The sequence below is a fragment of the Drosophila elegans genome, unplaced genomic scaffold (assembly GCF_018152505.1).
Source record: "Drosophila elegans isolate 14027-0461.03 unplaced genomic scaffold, ASM1815250v1 contig_397, whole genome shotgun sequence".
Lineage (NCBI taxonomy): Eukaryota > Metazoa > Arthropoda > Insecta > Diptera > Drosophilidae > Drosophila > Drosophila elegans.
The window spans coordinates 3151620-3173309 of NW_024545782.1; the positions used below are offsets into that span (position 1 = coordinate 3151620).

A 21690-nucleotide genomic window follows, 5' to 3' on the forward strand; every position below is an offset into this window, starting at 1 on the left:
TTAAAATTTTTATTTTATCTGGTCATTTTGGTTTCCAAGCGCGTGCCATAGAGTAATAACAAGGTAAGTAAAATTTTGAAATTTTGTTATAAATTACAGTTTTTAAATTATTTACAGATGAATCCGTATGGACAGCCGCACTACCCGGTATACCCCGGATACCCAGCATACACCCAATACCTCACGTACCCCCAACAACCGCCCCCATATGCGGTTTCGGTGGCATACCACCAGCCACCTCAACCCCATCCCCAACCCCAACCCCACTTCCCTGCACCCCCTTCCACCGCCACCGCCGCAGGGGGAGGACTTCAGCAAGGGAGTCAAAGCCGGAGGCGCCGCCGCTCACATGCGGCCATTCGCAAGGCTAAGGAAGCCAAGTTTAAGACTGCAATAGTAGACGCAGTAAAAGAAGCGTTGAAGGGCGACAATCTTATGAGCGAGCCCATGGAAAAATTGGCTATATAGCCAATTAATAAAATCACATTTTTAAATCAAGACATTGTTCGCGTTTTGAATGGGGGAAAATGTTAGGAAGGTAAGTTGTCTGGGCGGCGAACTTTGGAGGATTCTGCGGGATAAAGCCAACTTTGAGGACAGCACCACCACGGAACCACAGGTAAGATTTCTTTTAAAATAATATAAAATTGAATCTAATTTGTTGAACAACACCACCAGCAGCAGCAGCATCATCTCGAGCGTCGGACCAGCACATGTTCGAACATGTTCATTCACCACACTGTTCAAATACCGGCGTTACGCCAGCGTCGAGAAAGTTGCGGGCAGAGCAAATGTTGCCTCTATATAGCTTCTAACTCTATGAAGAGACTGCTTCCTCCGTCGTTCGAATACGTCGGTCTTTGGGTCTTTAGAAGAAACGATCTACTTGGTTTTTCCGGATATTCACCCCTGATGATGTTTACTAGAAACTCGTCGGAAAGCAAGTGACTGGTCTGGTGCTGCCTCCGCTTATATAGGCACCGGTCAGTGTGACCAGATCGGCCGATGACGATAATCCCGTGTTGGGTAATCGGGTTATTTGGCGATGCTTATCGGCGACCGATAACTCCGTCGAATCCGTCCGGGTGTATTTGGCCTTGGTTTCGCGTTTTGAATAATTGCTTTTATTCATGATTTTAACATAGAGTAGGAAACTACATAATTTATTTAAAATTTATTGTGACTTATATATCTTAACAGTGGAACTTACTTAAAATCATCATAAAACATAACGAAATAAATGATTATTTGGGTAAAAGCCTTAAAACGAAGCAATAGTGATTAATATTTAATTTTTTTAAATTAAAATTTTTTTGTTACTCAATATTTTTAATAAAATTGTATTATACAAAATAATGTTTTTTAAATACTTTTAAGCAATTTAGATTTGCTTATCTTAAAAATCGAAACTCTTGTTTCATTTTCAAATCGAACTCAAAAAAGCAAATCAAACCAATAACATAATTACTCTATGCCAATAAAATATCTCAAATCAGCATTACAGCTGAATAACAGAGAATATTTTATTGATACTGAGTAGGAATCGGAAATATTTTTGAGTTCACACAGTTAAAAATAGGTGTGAGAGATGATTGTATTGGTGGACGTCGAGCATTGAGAAGATGTTTCAGGTTCGACATGACGTCACGTCAAACAGCAAAAGCAATTGGACTTAACTGGGAATCTGCTTGGATGTTCGAAGTGTGTTAAAATGATAAAAAGAAAATAAACTGATTTTGCAACGAAATCACTAAAAGGATGAAGAAATCGAATTACCATCGGCTTAAAGACAATACCCCTGGACGTTTTGTTTAAAAACCTGAAATTTATGTGTTTTAAGTCATAAAGAATCGCTTTTTTGGACTTTTATTGACAATCAACGGTGTTTAGTCGTATGTAGTTATTGTAAAGGCAAAAAAAGTAAAAGAGAAGTCATTGTTTTTACAAAATAGCGCAAAAACTCGTTCAATATTTTGAATTTAGCGCTTACTAGCTGAACTCTTCTTTCGCATGCAGCTCTTACGGCAGTTGCATCCTGTTGCTGGTCGCTCGCACATGTTCGAACAGCACCACACTGTTCAAACACCGGCGTCACGCCAGCGTCGAGAAATTTGCGGGCTGAGCAAATGGTGCCTCTATATAGTTTCTTACTCTATACTCTATATATTTCTTACTCTATGGTGTGGGCATAGAGTAATAAATATATAGAGTCGTAATTTGCTCTGCCGCTCTCTTGAGTGACTTTTCCAGTGATGCCACCTAGACTAAAAAAGGGGAAAATTTCAGTCTCTCACGGTTCGATTCGAACTTCTAATTTGGCCCCATGGTGAATTTCTGCAGCTGGCCTATGGGAAATGCGGCAGAGCGAGTGAAATGACCAAATGATTTTTGCTTTGTTGACAAAAACGTTGTTCTTGTTTTCTCATAGAAAGCGGCTGGGACCGAATTCAACATCCATATGGGGCTGAATTCAATGTCCACATAGGCATTGAGTAAGAAAGCAAAGGCTTTTACTTTTTGACTCAATGTCCACATGGGACTGAATTCAATGTCCACATAGGACCCAATCATGACTGAGTTAAATTCAAATTGTACTGAATTAAATTAATTTTTAATGTAAGGATAAGTTACTTTTAAATATTTTGTTAGAAAAACAACGTATTGTTTGATAATAAGAATTATGTTAATTATAATTATTATAAGACTAGATGAATATATAATATAATTATTCTTTTGTATTTGCACTTTCAATGTTTCTAATAAAACCAAATAAAAAAAAAAATCCGTCATATAATTTATTATGGTGGAATTAAGTTTGTTGCAAAGATATATTGTTATTTTTGTATTTTATTATATTTGTTTTTTTTTTACATTTTTTAAATATTTGACATTTTCATGTAGAAGCTAGTCTTTGGTTTAATACTGAATTTTTGCACTACCTTAAACTTTTTCTTTTATCTGGTTTGGTTTCCGGGCGCGTGCTGTAAAGAACTTAAAGGTAAGTAAAATTTTGACATTTTATTATAAATTAGTTTTTTAATTATTTACAGATGAATCCCTATAATTTTGGACAGCCTCAGTACCCCCCGCATACCCCCAATACCTCCCATACCCCCAACAACCGCCCCCATACGCGGTTTCGGTGGCATACTACCAGCCACCTCAACCCCATCCCCAACCACAACCCCAACCGCACTTCCCTGCACCCCTTCCACCGCCACCGCCGCAGCATTTGGAGCCAAAGCCAGGCAAATCCAAGCCGGAGGCGCCGCCGCTCACGTGCGGCCATACGTAAGGCGAAGGAAGCTAGGGAGAGGAGCACATTGCAGACTGGATAGTGGACGCAGTTAAAGAGGCATTGAAGGGCGAGCAAGTAATCAGCGAGCCAATGCAGAAGTTAACTTTATAAATGTGTTAATAAAACCACGTTTAAAAACCAGAAAATGTTCTCGTTTTGAATGGGGGAAAATGTTAGGAAGGTAAGTAGTCTGGGCGGCGAACTTTGGAGGATTCTGCGGGACAAAGTCAACTTTGAGGACAGCACCACGGAACCACAGGTAAGATTTCTTTTAAAATAATATAAAATTGAATTTAATTTGCTAAACAACACCACCAGCAGCAGCAGCATCATCTCGAGCGTCGGACCAGCCACTGTTGCTGGTCGTTCGCACATGTTCGAACAGCTGATTATATTCACCATACTGTTCAAACACCGGCGTCACGCCAGCGTCGAGAAATTTGCGGGCAGAGAAAATGGTGCCTCTATATAGTTTCTTACTCTATGCATAGAGTAATAATGTATAGAGTCGCCATTAGCTTTGCCGCTCTCTCGAGTGACTTTTCCATGATGCCACCTAGACTAAAACAGGAGAAAATTTCAGTCTCTCACGGTTCGATTCGAACTTGTAATTTGGTCCCATGGTGAATTTCTGCAGCTGGCCTGTTCGCTCTTATTGTTCTGTTTTCAGCTTATGGGAAATGCGGCAGAGCGAGTGAAATGTCCAAATGATTTTTTGTTTTGTTGACAAAAACGTTGTTCTTGTTTTTCCATAGAAAGCGGCTGGGACCGAATTCAACATCCACATGGGACTGAATTCAATGTCCACATAGGCATTGAGTAAGAAAGCAAAGTCTTTTACTTTTTGACTCAATGTCCACATGGGACTGAATTCAATGTCCACATAGGACCCAATCATGTCTGAGTTAAATTCAAATTGTACTGAATTTAAATAATTTGTAATATAAGGATAAGTTAATTTTAAATATTTTGTTAGCAAAACGTATTGTGTTTTGATAATAAGAATTATGTTAATTATAACTATTAATAGACTAGATGAATATATAATATAATTATTCTTTTGTATTTGCACTTTCAATGTTTCTAATAAAACCAAATAAAAAAAATCCGTTTTATACTTTATTATGGTGGAATTAAGTTTGTTGCAAAGATATATTGTTATTTTTGTATTTTATTATATTTGTTTTTTTATTTTACATTTTTTAAATATTTGACATTTTCAAGTAGAAGCTAGTGTTTTTTGGTTTAATACAGAATTTTTTCACTACCTTAAAATTTTTATTTTATCTGGTCATTTTGGTTTCCAAGCGCGTGCCATAGAGTAATAACAAGGTAAGTAAAATTTTGAAATTTTGTTATAAATTACAGTTTTTAAATTATTTACAGATGAATCCGTATGGACAGCCGCACTACCCGGTATACCCCGGATACCCAGCATACACCCAATACCTCCCGTACCCCCAACAACCGCCCCCATATGCGGTTTCGGTGGCATACCACCAGCCACCTCAACCCCATCCCCAACCCCAACCCCACTTCCCTGCACCCCTTCCACCGCCACCGCCGCAGGGGGGAGGACTTCAGCAAGGGAGTCAAAGCCGGAGGCGCCGCCGCTCACATGCGGCCATTCGCAAGGCTAAGGAAGCCAAGTTTAAGACTGCAATAGTAGACGCAGTAAAAGAAGCGTTGAAGGGCGACAATCTTATGAGCGAGCCCATGGAAAAATTGGCTATATAGCCAATTAATAAAATCACATTTTTAAATCAAGACATTGTTCGCGTTTTGAATGGGGGAAAATGTTAGGAAGGTAAGTTGTCTGGGCGGCGAACTTTGGAGGATTCTGCGGGATAAAGCCAACTTTGAGGACAGCACCACCACGGAACCACAGGTAAGATTTCTTTTAAAATAATATAAAATTGAATCTAATTTGTTGAACAACACCACCAGCAGCAGCAGCATCATCTCGAGCGTCGGACCAGCACATGTTCGAACATGTTCATTCACCACACTGTTCAAATACCGGCGTTACGCCAGCGTCGAGAAAGTTGCGGGCAGAGCAAATGTTGCCTCTATATAGCTTCTAACTCTATGAAGAGACTGCTTCCTCCGTCGTTCGAATACGTCGGTCTTTGGGTCTTTAGAAGAAACGATCTACTTGGTTTTTCCGGATATTCACCCCTGATGATGTTTACTAGAAACTCGTCGGAAAGCAAGTGACTGGTCTGGTGCTGCCTCCGCTTATATAGGCACCGGTCAGTGTGACCAGATCGGCCGATGACGATAATCCCGTGTTGGGTAATCGGGTTATTTGGCGATGCTTATCGGCGACCGATAACTCCGTCGAATCCGTCCGGGTGTATTTGGCCTTGGTTTCGCGTTTTGAATAATTGCTTTTATTCATGATTTTAACATAGAGTAGGAAACTACATAATTTATTTAAAATTTATTGTGACTTATATATCTTAACAGTGGAACTTACTTAAAATCATCATAAAACATAACGAAATAAATGATTATTTGGGTAAAAGCCTTAAAACGAAGCAATAGTGATTAATATTTAATTTTTTTAAATTAAAATTTTTTTGTTACTCAATATTTTTAATAAAATTGTATTATACAAAATAATGTTTTTTAAATACTTTTAAGCAATTTAGATTTGCTTATCTTAAAAATCGAAACTCTTGTTTCATTTTCAAATCGAACTCAAAAAAGCAAATCAAACCAATAACATAATTACTCTATGCCAATAAAATATCTCAAATCAGCATTACAGCTGAATAACAGAGAATATTTTATTGATACTGAGTAGGAATCGGAAATATTTTTGAGTTCACACAGTTAAAAATAGGTGTGAGAGATGATTGTATTGGTGGACGTCGAGCATTGAGAAGATGTTTCAGGTTCGACATGACGTCACGTCAAACAGCAAAAGCAATTGGACTTAACTGGGAATCTGCTTGGATGTTCGAAGTGTGTTAAAATGATAAAAAGAAAATAAACTGATTTTGCAACGAAATCACTAAAAGGATGAAGAAATCGAATTACCATCGGCTTAAAGACAATACCCCTGGACGTTTTGTTTAAAAACCTGAAATTTATGTGTTTTAAGTCATAAAGAATCGCTTTTTTGGACTTTTATTGACAATCAACGGTGTTTAGTCGTATGTAGTTATTGTAAAGGCAAAAAAAGTAAAAGAGAAGTCATTGTTTTTACAAAATAGCGCAAAAACTCGTTCAATATTTTGAATTTAGCGCTTACTAGCTGAACTCTTCTTTCGCATGCAGCTCTTACGGCAGTTGCATCCTGTTGCTGGTCGCTCGCACATGTTCGAACAGCACCACACTGTTCAAACACCGGCGTCACGCCAGCGTCGAGAAATTTGCGGGCTGAGCAAATGGTGCCTCTATATAGTTTCTTACTCTATACTCTATATATTTCTTACTCTATGGTGTGGGCATAGAGTAATAAATATATAGAGTCGTAATTTGCTCTGCCGCTCTCTTGAGTGACTTTTCCAGTGATGCCACCTAGACTAAAAAAGGGGAAAATTTCAGTCTCTCACGGTTCGATTCGAACTTCTAATTTGGCCCCATGGTGAATTTCTGCAGCTGGCCTATGGGAAATGCGGCAGAGCGAGTGAAATGACCAAATGATTTTTGCTTTGTTGACAAAAACGTTGTTCTTGTTTTCTCATAGAAAGCGGCTGGGACCGAATTCAACATCCATATGGGGCTGAATTCAATGTCCACATAGGCATTGAGTAAGAAAGCAAAGGCTTTTACTTTTTGACTCAATGTCCACATGGGACTGAATTCAATGTCCACATAGGACCCAATCATGACTGAGTTAAATTCAAATTGTACTGAATTAAATTAATTTTTAATGTAAGGATAAGTTACTTTTAAATATTTTGTTAGAAAAACAACGTATTGTTTGATAATAAGAATTATGTTAATTATAATTATTATAAGACTAGATGAAATATAATATAATTATTCTTTTGTATTTGCACTTTCAATGTTTCTAATAAAACCAAATAAAAAAAAAAATCCGTCATATAATTTATTATGGTGGAATTAAGTTTGTTGCAAAGATGTATTGTTATTTTTGTATTTTATTATATTTGTTTTTTTTTTACATTTTTTAAATATTTGACATTTTCATGTAGAAGCTAGTCTTTGGTTTAATACTGAATTTTTGCACTACCTTAAACTTTTTCTTTTATCTGGTTTGGTTTCCGGGCGCGTGCTGTAAAGAACTTAAAGGTAAGTAAAATTTTGACATTTTATTATAAATTAGTTTTTTAATTATTTACAGATGAATCCCTATAATTTTGGACAGCCTCAGTACCCCCCGCATACCCCCAATACCTCCCATACCCCCAACAACCGCCCCCATACGCGGTTTCGGTGGCATACTACCAGCCACCTCAACCCCATCCCCAACCACAACCCCAACCGCACTTCCCTGCACCCCTTCCACCGCCACCGCCGCAGCATTTGGAGCCAAAGCCAGGCAAATCCAAGCCGGAGGCGCCGCCGCTCACGTGCGGCCATACGTAAGGCGAAGGAAGCTAGGGAGAGGAGCACATTGCAGACTGGATAGTGGACGCAGTTAAAGAGGCATTGAAGGGCGAGCAAGTAATCAGCGAGCCAATGCAGAAGTTAACTTTATAAATGTGTTAATAAAACCACGTTTAAAAACCAGAAAATGTTCTCGTTTTGAATGGGGGAAAATGTTAGGAAGGTAAGTAGTCTGGGCGGCGAACTTTGGAGGATTCTGCGGGACAAAGTCAACTTTGAGGACAGCACCACGGAACCACAGGTAAGATTTCTTTTAAAATAATATAAAATTGAATTTAATTTGCTAAACAACACCACCAGCAGCAGCAGCATCATCTCGAGCGTCGGACCAGCCACTGTTGCTGGTCGTTCGCACATGTTCGAACAGCTGATTATATTCACCACACTGTTCAAACACCGGCGTCACGCCAGCGTCGAGAAATTTGCGGGCAGAGCAAATGGTGCCTCTATATAGTTTCTTACTCTATGCATAGAGTAATAATGTATAGAGTCGCCATTTGCTCTGCCGCTCTCTCGAGTGACTTTTCCAGTGATGCCACCTAGACTAAAACAGGAGAAAATTTCAGTCTCTCACGGTTCGATTCGAACTTGTAATTTGGTCCCATGGTGAATTTCTGCAGCTGGCCTGTTCGCTCTTATTGTTCTGTTTTCAGCTTATGGGAAATGCGGCAGAGCGAGTGAAATGACCAAATGATTTTTTGTTTTGTTGACAAAAACGTTGTTCTTGTTTTCCCATAGAAAGCGGCTGGGACCGAATTCAACATCCACATGGGACTGAATTCAATGTCCACATAGGCATTGAGTAAGAAAGCAAAGTCTTTTACTTTTTGACTCAATGTCCACATGGGACTGAATTCAATGTACACATAGGACACACTCATGTCTGAGTTAAATTCAAATTTTACTGAATTTAGTTAATTTTTAATATAAGGATAAGTTAATTTTAAATATTTTGTTAGCAAAACGTATTGTGTTTTGATAATAAGAATTATGTTAATTATAACTATTAATAGACTAGATGAATATATAATATAATTATTCTTTTGTATTTGCACTTTCAATGTGTCTAATAAAACCAAATAAAAAAAAATCCGTTTTATATTTTATTATGGTGGAATTAAGTTTATTGCAAAGATATATTGTTATTTTTGTATTTTATTATATTTGTTTTTTTATGTTACATTTTTTAAATATTTGACATTTTCAAGTAGAAGCTAGTACTACCTTCACTACCTTAAACTTTTTATACCATTACAGAGGGTATTATAATTTCAGAAAGAAGTTTGCAACGCAGTGAAGGAGACACCTCCGACCCTATAAAGTATATATAGGTATTCTTGATCAGGATCACTAGGAGAGTCGTTCTAGCCATGTCCGTCTGTCAGTCTGTCAATCTGTCCGTCTGTCCGTCCGTTTCTACGCAAACTAGTCTCTCAGTTTTAAAGCTATCTATATTGGTCGGATCGAGCCTAATCGGACGACTATAGCATATAGCTCCCATAGAAATAATAAGAATATATAAAATAACTATCTTATAATAGAGCTGCAAATCATCATAGCTTCAAGGTTTTTTAGCATATACGCAAGTAAATCTTAATTTTAATGTTTTCAAAAATATTTAATTCTTGTAATAGCTGCAAGAGTATTTCAACTTCGGCTTGCCGAAGTTTGCTTTCTTTCTTGTTATTTTATCTGGTCACTTTGGTTTCCGAGCGCGTGCCGCAAACAATAACAAGGTAAGTAAAATTTTGAAATTTTGTTATAAATTACAGTTTTTAAATTATTTACAGATGAATCCGTATAATTTTGGACAGCCGCACTACCCGGTATACCCGGCATACCCCCAATACCTCCCGTACCCCCCATACCCCCAACAACCGCCACCATATGCGGTTTCGGTGGCAAACCACCAGCCACCTCAACCCCAACCCCAACCCCACTTCCCTGCACCCCTTCCACCGCCACCGCCGCAGCATCTGCAGACTGCACCTCTAGGGGGGAGGACTTCAGCAAGGAAATCAAAGCCGGAGGCGCCGCCGCTCACGTGCGGCCATTCGTAAGGCGAAGGAAGCCAAGGATCGGACCACGTTGAAGACTGCGATAGTAGACGCAGTGAAAGAGGCGTTGAAGGGCGAGAATTTTATCAGCGAGCCAATGGAAAAATTAACTATATAAATGTGTTAATAAAATCACATTTAAAATCCAGACATTGTTCGCGTTTTGAATGGGGGAAAATGTTAGGAAGGTAAGTCGTCTGGGCGGCGAACTTTGGAGGATTCTGCGGGATAAAGTCAACTTTGAGGACAGCACCACCACGGAACCACAGGTAAGATTTCTTTTAAAATAATATAAAATTCAATCTAATTTGTTAAACAACACCACCAGCAGCAGCAGCATCATCTCGAGCGTCGGACCAGCTATTGTTGCTCCGCGCTCGCACATGTTCGAACAGCTTATATATTCAAACACCGGCGTCACGCCAGCGTCGAGAAATTTGCTGGCAAAGCAAATAGATTCTTACTCTATGCGGAAAGCAAGTGACTGGGGCTGCCTCCGCGCCGGTCAGTGTGACCAGATCGACCGATGACGATAATCCCGCTTTCGGTAATCGGGTTATTGGGCGATGATTATCTGCGATCGATAACTCCGTCGAATAAAAGTAACGGGGTGTTGTTGGCCTTGATCTCGCGTTTGGAATAATTATTCAAAATTAAAACCAATATTTGGAATGTTCTTATGTTTAATTTTAATGTAAATGTTTGAATATGGTTTGTATTTAGCGGTAGATATTCTCATTAAAAAATATTAGTTATAAAAATTTTTAGATTAATCAAAAAATTAGATTAAATTTTATATTCTTTTAAAAGAAATCTTATTTGTGGTTCTGTATCTCGCTTCCCCCACGCTGGTAGCCGAAACGCTCGGCGGGATTATTCCTACTCAGCTTCGTAATCAGATTGCTGTCATTATGCGTGATATTCTTTAAGAAATGTGTAATTAAATAGTTATAAATCTCTAAAGTAGCTGGGTTTTATGCAAGGATGGCGCAATATTTAATTTATGTTGAATATAAAATCTCTTTTGCGTAAAAAATACTGAAAACAATAGCAAGTGCAGCAAACCCTGCTCGCAGGTCCACAATACATTACTGATGGATCTCTGGCAGGAAAATACTGCCACATATACGAGGATCCTTGCCCTTTTATAAAAACTGTGGTGCTCTCCTTTCAAAATTGAATAAAAATATCTTATGAAAAGAGATGAATACGTAGCTGGAAGTAAATATTTGTTTTTTTAAGCTCTTGATGATGCAGATGCAAAGAAGAAACAAACAAAAAATATAAATTTTTTTGGGATGTGTATTTTACTAATATGGGCAACTAGGGCCCCAAAAGATGGCATTTTTAAAAGTTGATAAATCTTAAACCATTAAAATTTTTAAATACAATTTTCAAAATAAAAAAATGCATCGTGCAACCCGCACAATTGGGCCACGTTGTAGCGTATTATTTTCCCAAAAAGCAAAACAAAATTAAATGGTTAGAAAACCTCAAAATTCAATCCGCACTCAATCGTGACCACGTGTTACTATATCTGAAAATTGTAGAAGAAGGATTGAGTTTCCACATGTATTGAGCTCTCCCAGTCAAGCCCAGGTATCGAGTTTTCCAAACATATTGAGCTCTTCTGTTACATCTCCAAGCACTTCCTTGAAAAGACCTTTGAGACCTATCATAAGCATCTTAAAGAGAAATATTAAAATCTATAAAGAGCAAAACATCAAATTTTGACGAGGACATAATGTTTTGAAGAGGCATAGCTTTTTATTACAAAAGGAAAAAAGGAAAGCAGTGAAAAAAACACAGCTTTGCTCAGAAAAAAAAACAGAATTGGAGCAATATATTTCCTCTGTGGATATCGAAAATGATGCTCTGATAAAAAGAAATTATGCCATTAGTAATAAAAACGATTCTTTGGAAAATAAATATTTAGATTTAACGCTGGAGATAATGATTTTCCAAGATAAATCTTCCAAGCTACAGGTCAAAGTGACAGATCTGCTGTCCAAAATCTTAGAGCTTGAAAAGACATGTAACACATATTAAGAGGGAAGTCGCGATAATGAATTTAAACTATTAAAGAACACGTTTTGGAATACTCAGATTTGCTTAAACGCAAGTGCATGCTGTAGCAATAAATGAAAATGTGGCTACATTCCAAAACATTGTTTCTAGAAAAAAGGGAACAGAAAACTATTCTTGCAAATATATAGTCCAAGGACATACAACTACATGAGACTAAATTTAGGTTTTAATATGCCGTCTGAGACATCTTTAAGAAGGTAGTTGCCTTTAAAAAAGTTCTTACCTAGCTTCTCAGGCGAATATATTGAAATATTGGCAGGATTTGTAAATGAGTGAGTCCGTAAAGAACTGCACAATTCTTTTTGATGAAATGTGCATAAAGTCAGGACTGGAGAATGTCCCCAAGTCTGACCGAGTGGTTGGGTTTGCAGACTTGGGAGACGGTTTTTCAGACGATGACAGATATTCATCTCCAGCAGAGGGTATGCTCGCCTTCATGATACAGGTAAAACCCTGAAAATAAGTTCTGGGCGTTTTCTTTGTAAATAATTTCATTCGAAATCACCATTATGCCAACATAATAAAAAGAGCAGTTGATTGTTGCGTAAATATTGGCCTTAATGTAACGGCTCTAGTGGGTGATCAAAGAGCTATGAATTGCTTAGCCTTTAGATCTTTGGATTCACTTCTGTTTAAGCCTGAGCCAAAATTCATTTTAGACTTTGTTCAGGCGTTTAAGAGTATTCGAAATAATTTCCCGAACAGAAATGTTAAATTACCTTTGGACCCACTTAAATTTTATGAAATTTCAAATAAGTGTCGCGTCTTGGAAGGTTATTCAAGAGTTCTATAGCATTGACTCATGCGGTGTATCTCGTATGGCTCCAAAGCTATCAGATAAACACGTTGATCCAAATAAATTTCAAAAATATAAATGTAAAATTGGCGACTCAGGTATTTTCGAACACTGTAAGCCATGAAATCAATGTATTGAGAAATGCTGGAATTTTACAAAGTTCTGTCAATGCATTGACAATGAATGGTGGGTTTGACCTTTTAAATGAAGGCACTTATCGTTCAGATAATATCATGAAATATAAGTTCGACAATTTCATGCAGTTTTTGGATAAAATAAAGATTCTAGAGTTCCGCAATGCGGGAAAGCCGTCAAGTGCAACTTGAGTAGCAAAGCTAAAAGAAAGCTGCCAAAGAATTATTAACGTATGTGATCGACTTTTGCAAAACGCAAACGTTGAATTTATAGGTTTAAATAGGTTTTGTCAAGATCCATTAGAAAACTTTTTTGTGTTGCTAAGATCCAAATTTGGTAATTTCACAAATCCAACAGCACAGAAATTACTGTATGCACTAAAAAATTTGTGGGCGACAAAAATAATAAATGAGAACACAACCAAATACACAAATTGTATTCCTGATAGTGACATTTCCTTAGACTGGTTTTATGAGCCAGGATTGATCGAGGAAATTGACAAAAGCAGAATACAATATTAAAGTTGTTTGGAAAAATCAGAAATTCCATCTCAAATTGTTTTAGAACCAAAAGAGACTGCTCGAGTACGTCGGGTTCTGGGTCTTTGCAAGAAACGATCTACTTGGTTTTTCCGGATATTCACCCCTGATGATGTTTACTCGAAACTCGTCGGAAAGCAAGTGACTGGGCCAGGGGCTGCCTCCGCTTATATAGGCACCGGTTAGTGTGACCAGATCGGCCGATGACGATAATCCCGCGTTGGGTAATCGGGTTATTTGGCGATGCTTATCGGCGATCGATAACACCGTCGAATCCGTCCGGGTGTTGTTGGCCTTGGTCTCGCGTTTTGAATAATTGCTAGGGAGAGGAGCACATTGCAGACTGCGATAGTGGACGCCGTTAAATAGGCATTGAAGGGCGAGCAAGTAATCAGCGAGCCAATGCAGGAGTTAACTTTATAAATGTGTTAATAAAACCACGTTTAAAAACCAGAAATTGTTCGCGTTTTGAATGGGGAAAAATGTTAGGAAGGTAAGTTGTCTGGGCGGCGAACTTTGGAGGATTCTGCGGGACAAAGTCAACTTTGAGGACAGCACCACGGAACCACAGGTAAGATTTCTTTTAAAATAATATAAAACTGAATTTAATTTGCTAAACAACACCACCAGCAGCAGCAGCATCATCTCGAGCGTCGGACCAGCCACTGTTGCTGGTCGTTCGCACATGTTCGAACAGCTGAATATATTCACCACACTGTTCAAACACCGGCGTCACGCCAGCGTCGAGAAATTTGCGGGCAGAGCAAATGGTGCCTCTATATAGTTTCTTACTCTATGCATAGAGTAATAATGTATAGAGTCGCCATTTGCTCTGCCGCTCTCTCGAGTGACTTTTCCAGTGATGCCACCTAGACTAAAACAGGAGAAAATTTCAGTCTCTCACGGTTCGATTCGAACTTGTAATTTGGTCCCATGGTGAATTTCTGCAGCTGGCCTGTTCGCTCTTATTGTTCTGTTTTCAGCTTATGGGAAATGCGGCAGAGCGAGTGAAATGACCAAATGATTTTTTGTTTTGTTGACAAAAACGTTGTTCTTGTTTTCGCATAGAAAGCGGCTGAGACCGAATTCAACATCCACATGGGACTGAATTCAATGTCCACATAGGCATTGAGTAAGAAAGCAAAGTCTTTTACTTTTTGACTCAATGTCCACATGGGACTGAATTCAATGTACACATAGGACACACTCATGTCTGAGTTAAATTCAAATTGTACTGAATTTAGTTAATTTTTAATATAAGGATAAGTTAATTTTAAATATTTTGTTAGCAAAACGTATTGTGTTTTGATAATAAGAATTATGTTAATTATAACTATTAATAGACTAGATGAATATATAATATAATTATTCTTTTGTATTTGCACTTTCAATGTTTCTAATAAAACCAAATAAAAAAAAATCCGTTTTATACTTTATTATGGTGGAATTAAGTTTGTTGCAAAGATATATTGTTATTTTTGTATTTTATTATATTTGTTTTTTTATGTTACATTTCTTAAATATTTGACATTTTCAAGTAGAAGCTAGTACTACCTTCACTACCTTAAACTTTTTATACCAATACAGAGGGTATTATAATTTCAGAAAGAAGTTTGCAACGCAGTGAAGAAGACATCTCCGACCCTATAAAGTATATATATTCTTGATCAGGATCACTAGGAGAGTCGTTCTAGCCATGTCCGTCTGTCAGTCTGTCAGTCTGTCCGTCTGTCCGTCCGTTTCTACGCAAACTAGTCTCTCAGTTTTAAAGCTATCTATATTGGTCGGATCGAGCCTAATCGGACGATAGCTCCCATAGAAATAATAAGAATATATAAAATAACTATCTTATAATAGAGCTGCAAATCATCATAGCTTCAAGGTTTTTTAACATATACGCAAGTAAATCTTAATTTTAATGTTTTCAAAAATATTTAATTCTTGTAATAGCTGCAAGGGTATTTCAACTTCGGCTTGCCGAAGTTTGCTTTCTTTCTTGTTATTTTATCTGGTCACTTTGGTTTCCGAGCGCGTGCCGCAAGCAATAACAAGGTAAGTAAAATTTTGAAATTTTGTTATAAATTACAGTTTTTAAATTATTTACAGATGAATCCGTATAATTTTGGACAGCCGCACTACCCGGTATACCCGGCATACCCCCAATACCTCCCGTACCCCCCATACTCCCAACAACCGCCCCCATATGCGGTTTCGGTGGCATACCACCAGCCACCTCAACCCCATCCCCAACCCCACTTCCCTGCACCCCTTCCACCGCCACCGCCGCAGCATCTGCAGACTGCACCTCTAGGGGGAGGACTTCAGCAAGGAAATCAAAGCCGGAGGCGCCGCCGCTCACGTGCGGCCATTCGTAAGGCGAAGGAAGCCAAGGATCGGACCACGTTGAAGACTGCGATAGTAGACGCAGTGAAAGAGGCGTTGAAGGGCGAGAATTTTATCAGCGAGCCAATGGAAAAATTAACTATATAAATGTGTTAATAAAATCACATTTAAAATCCAGACATTGTTCGCGTTTTGAATGGGGGAAAATGTTAGGAAGGTAAGTTGTCTGGGCGGCGAACTTTGGAGGATTCTGCGGGATATAGTCAACTTTGAGGACAGCACCACCACGGAACCACAGGTAAGACATTTAAAAGTATTTTACTCAGGTAAGAATTCAGCATTTTATGCATGCTTTGGTGTGACCAATTCAAAAAAAAGAAAGAAAAAACTAAGTGAAAGAAAATATAGGTAAGCATTGTTTTAATTAAATTAAATGCAACAATTAACATTTATAATCTTTAAGGTCTAATATTGGCATTCTTATTTTACAGATACGTATTCAAAAGCGAAATAAAATGTCAGAGGCAAAACAGTAAGTAAAGCACTGCACCCTGGGCCACACTGAATTTTTGCACTACCTTAAACTTTTTATTTTATCTGGTCACTTTGGTTTCCGAGCGCGTGCTGTAAACAACTTAAAGGTAAGTAAAATTTTAACATTTTATTATAAATTAGTTTTTTAATTATTTACAGATGAATCCGTATAATTTTGGACAGCCGCACTACCCGGTATACCCCGCATACCCCCAATACCTCCCATACCTCCAACAACTGCCCCCATACGCGGTTTCGGTGGCATTCTACCAGCCACATCAACCCCTTCCCCAACCCCACTTCCCTGCACCCCTTCCACCGCCACCGCCGCAGCATTTGGAGCCTGCACCTCCAGGGGATGGACTCCGACAGCAAATCCAAGTCGGAGGCGCCGCCGCTCACGTGCGGCCATACGTAAGGCGAAGGAAGCTAGGGAGAGGAGCACATTGCAGACTGCGATAGTGGACGCAGTTAAAGAGGCATTGAAGGGCGAGCAAGTAATCAGCGAGCCAATGCAGAAGTTAACTTTATAAATGTGTTAATAAAACCACGTTTAAAAACCAGAAATTGATCGCGTTTTGAATGGGGGAAATTGTTAGGAAGGTAAGTTGTCTGGGCGGCGAACTTTGGAGGATTCTGCGGGATAAAGTCAACTTTGAGGACAGCACCACCACGGAACCACAGGTAAGATTTCTTTTAAAATAATATAAAATTCAATCTAATTTGTTAAACAACACCACCAGCAGCAGCAGCATCATCTCGAGCGTCGGACCAGCTACTGTTGCTCCGCGCTCGCACATGTTCGAACAGCTTATATATTCAAATACCGGCGACACGCCAGCGTCGAGAAATTTGCTGGCAAAGCAAATAGATTCTTACTCTATGCGGAAAGCAAGTGACTGGGGCTGCCTCCGCGCCGGTCAGTGTGACCAGATCGACCGATGACGATAATCCCGCTTTGGGTAATCGGGTTATTGGGCGATGATTATCTGCGATCGATAACTCCGTCGAATAAAAGTAACGGGGTGTTGTTGACCTTGATCTCGCGTTTGGAATAATTATTCAAAATTAAAACCAATATTTGGAATGTTCTTATGTTTAATTTTAATGTAAATGTTTGAATATGGTTTGTATTTAGCGGTAGATATTCTCATTAAAAAATATTAGTTATAAAATTCTTAGATTAATCAAAAAATTAGATTAAATTTTATATTCTTTTAAAAGAAATCTTATTTGTGGTTCTGTATCTCGCTTCCCCCACGCTGGTAGCCGAAACGCTCGGCGGGATTATTTCTACTCAGCTTCGTAATCAGATTGCTGTCATTATGCGTGATATTCTTTAAGAAATGTGTAATTAAATAGTTATAAATCTCTAAAGTAGCTGGTTTTAATGCAAGGATGGCGCAATATTTGATTTATGTTGAATATAAAATCTCTTTTTCGTAAAAAATACTGAAAACAATAGCAAGTGCAGCAAACCCTGCTCGCAGGTCCACAATGCATTACTGATGGATCTCTGGCAGGAAAATACTGCCACATATACGAGGATCCTTGCCCTTTCATAAAAACTGTGGTGCTCTCCTTTCAAAATTGAATAAAAATATCTTATGATATTTGTTTTTTTAAGCTTTTGATGATGCAGATGCAAAGAAGAAACAAACAAAAAATATAAATTTTTTTGGGATGTGTATTTTACTAATATGGGCAGCTAGGGCCCCAAAAGATGGCATTTTTAAAAGTTGATAAATCTTAAACCATTAAAATTTTTAAATACAATTTTCAAAATAAAAAAATGCATCGTGCAACCCGCACAATTGGGCCACATTCTAGCGTATTATTTTCCCAAAAAGCAATAAAATTAAATGGTTAGAAAACCTCAAAATTCAATACGCACTCAATCGTGACCACGTGTTACTATATCTGAAAATTGTAGAAGAAGGATTGAGTTTTCCACATGTATTGAGCTCTCCCAGTCAAGCCCAGGTATCGAGTTTTCCAAACAGATTGAGCTCTTCTGTTACATCTCCCAGCACTTCCTTTGACGCTTTAACATAAGCGTCTTAAAGAGAAATATTAAAATCTATAAAGAGCAAAACATCAAATTTTGACGAGGACATAATGTTTTGAAGAGGCATAGCTTTTTATTATAAAAGGAAAAAAGGAAAGCAGTGAAAAAAACACAGCTTTGCTCAGAAAAAAAAACAGAATTGGAGCAATATATTTCCTCTTAGGATATCGAAAATGATGCTCTGATAAAAAGAAATTATGCCATTAGTAATAAAAACGATTCTTTGGAAAGTAAATATTTAGATTTAACGCTGGAGATAATGATTTTCCAAGATAAATCTTCCAAGCTACAGGTCAAAGTGACAGATCTGCTGTCCAAAATCTTAGAGCTTGAAAAGACATGTAGCACATATTAAGAGCGAAGTCTCGATGATGAATTTAAACTATTAAAGAACACGTTTTGGAATACTCAGATTTGCTTAAACGCAAGAGCATGCTGTAGCAATAAATGAAAATGTGGCTACATTCCAAAACATTGTTTCTAGAAAAAAGGGAACAGAAAACTATTCTTGCAAATATATAGTCCAAGGACATACAACTACATGAGACTAAATTTAGGTTTTAATATGCCGTCTGAGACATCTTTAAGAAGGTAGTTGCCTTTAAAAAAGTTCTTACCTAGCTTCTCAGGCGAATATATTGAAATATTGGCAGGATTTGTAAATGAGTGAGTCCGTAAAGAACTGCACAATTCTTTTTGATGAAATGTGCATAAAGTCAGGACTGGAGAATGTCCCCAAGTCTGACCGAGTGGTTGGGTTTGCAGACTTGGGAGACGGTTTTTCAGACGATGACAGATATTCATCTCCAGCAGAGGGTATGCTCGCCTTCATGATACAGGTAAAACCCTGAAAATAAGTTCTGGGCGTTTTCTTTGTAAATAATTTCATTCGAAATCACCATTATGCCAACATAATAAAAAGAGCAGTTGATTGTTGCGTAAATATTGGCCTTAATGTAACGGCTCTAGTGGGTGATCAAAGAGCTATGAATTGCTTAGCCTTTAGATCTTTGGATTCACTTCTGTTTAAGCCTGAGCCAAAATTCATTTTAGACTTTGTTCAGTCGTTTAAGAGTATTCGAAATAATTTCCCGAACAGAAATGTTAAATTACCTTTGGACCCACTTAAATTTTATGAAATTTCAAATAAGTGTCGCGTCTTGGAAGGTTATTCAAGAGTTCTATAGCATTGACTCATGCGGTGTATCTCGTATGGCTCCAAAGCTATCAGATAAACACGTTGATCCAAATAAATTTCAAAAATATAAATGTAAAATTGGCGACTCAGGTATTTTCGAACACTGTAAGCCATGAAATCAATGTATTGAGAAATGCTGGAATTTAACAAAGTTCTGTCAATGCATTGGCAATGAATGGTGGGTTTGACCTTTTAAATGAAGGCACTTATCGTTCAGATAATATCATGAAAATTTCATGCAGTTTTTGGATAAAATAAAGATTCTAGAGTTCCGCCATACGGGAAAGCCGTCAAGTGCAACTTGAGTAGCAAAGCTAAAAGAAAGCTGCCAAAGAATTATTAACGTATGTGATCGACTTTTACAAAACGCAAACGTTGAATTTATAGGTTTAAATAGGTTTTGTCAAGATCCATTAGAAAACTTTTTTGTGTTGCTAAGATCCAAATTTGGTAATTTCACAAATCCAACAGCACAGAAATTACTGTATGCACTAAAAAATTTGTGGGCGACAAAAATAATAAATGAGAACACAACCAAATACACAAATTGTATTCCTGATAGTGACATTTCCTTAGACTGGTTTTATGAGCCAGGATTGATCGAGGAAATTGACAAAAGCAGAATACAATATTAAAGTTGTTTGGAAAAATCAGAATTTCCATCTCAAATTGTTTTAGAACCAAAAGAGACTGCTCGAGTACGTCGGGTTCTGCGTCTTTGCAAGAAACGATCTACTTGGTTTTTCCGGATATTCACCCCTGATGATGTTTACTCGAAACTCGTCGGAAAGCAAGTGACTGGGCCTGGGGCTGCCTCCGCTTATATAGGCACCGGTTAGTGTGAACAGATCGGCCGATGACGATAATCTCGCGTTGGGTACTCGGGTTATTTGGCGGTGCTCATCGGCGACCGATAACTCCGTCGAATCCGTCCGGGTGTTGTTGGCCTTGGTCTCGCGTTTTGAATAATTGCTCTTATTCATGATTTTAAATTCGTTTCGTTTTGATTTGTGACAATTCAAAAGTTAACAAACCCAGATCAGCTTTTCGTGTCATTCACATGTCAGAGTAGCATTAGCTAAATTCTACATGCGCAAGTGGAAAGTTTTTCCTCTGCCACCGATTTTTCCACTGATCTTGGCCATCGTGACCATGGTCAAGCTTTTTGGCCCGCAGCTCAAATGGAAGTGAATAGCTTCGCATTCGCATTTGTTAATTTAATTATATTCAAAGGCATTTCCCTTAAATCCGCTGACTTGGCCAAAATGCAGCTCTCGTTACCTTTGACACTACTCTGAAAATTTCGCGATTTGTAATGCTTGGTCGCGATATATATTATGTAGTTTCTTACTCTATGATTAAACCTGATGCGCATTTATTTACACAGGGAATCCCATGAGGCTAAATGCCGCATTTAAAATAAATTCGATAAGAACAAATATCGCAAAATACCGATGTTTAACGATATTTTGTTAGTGCCACCACTACAAAAGCTGTTTTCTATAAGGAAGGTTGGCGCAATTTATGATTTCTTTCGAATATAAATCTATTTTGTATAAAAATGACTGAAAACAAGGGCGCGCGCTGCAAATTCTGCTAGCAGTACCACAGTGCATTACTGTCGTCCAAGTAGGCAAATGCCTCGGTCGTATTATGTGTCCTGTTGGGCTTTAAAGATATTCGTAAACTTGCTCATATTCATGATTTTGAATTTATTTCGTTTTGATTTGCGACAATTCAAAAGTAAACAAACCCAGGTCAGCTGCTCGTGTCATTCACATGTCAGAATAGCATTAACTAAATGCGCCAATGGAATCAGGCACATTTAAAAAGTCCACTAATGCGCCAATGGAATCCGGCTATTAATTAAAAATATTAACATTTGTTTTTTGGAGAGATAATGTTAAAGAACATAATAATACAAAAATAAATAAACTAAATCCAGCAACTACTGATTTTTGGTAAATATGAAGAGCATGTTCAATTTTCTTGGCCTTAAAGACGCGATGTACACCATCACGTAATATCGATACTATTTCCGATGGTTTTC

General features: G+C 38.0%; 1 protein-coding gene across 1 annotated transcript; it reads left to right on the forward strand.

Moving 5' to 3' along the window:
* Positions 1-3458: 3458 nt before the first annotated feature.
* Positions 3459-5035, forward strand: LOC121467396 (alpha/beta-gliadin clone PW1215-like). The gene is made up of 2 exons (XM_041708822.1): positions 3459-3557; positions 4685-5035. Exons 1-2 carry the CDS (start codon positions 3459-3461, stop codon positions 5033-5035), a joined length of 450 nt encoding a protein of 149 aa, XP_041564756.1.
* Positions 5036-21690: the final 16655 nt, after the last annotated feature.

What these genes read in the sequence shown, in the direction of transcription:
- LOC121467396 (XM_041708822.1), top strand. Translation starts at nt 3,459, where the DNA reads ATGGGGGAAAATGTTAGGAAGGTAAGTAGTCTGGGCGGCGAACTTTGG. An exon ending in ACAGCACCACGGAACCACAG is followed by an intron (nt 3,558 to 4,684) that starts GTAAGATTTCTT and finishes AATTATTTACAG; the next exon opens with ATGAATCCGTATGGACAGCC.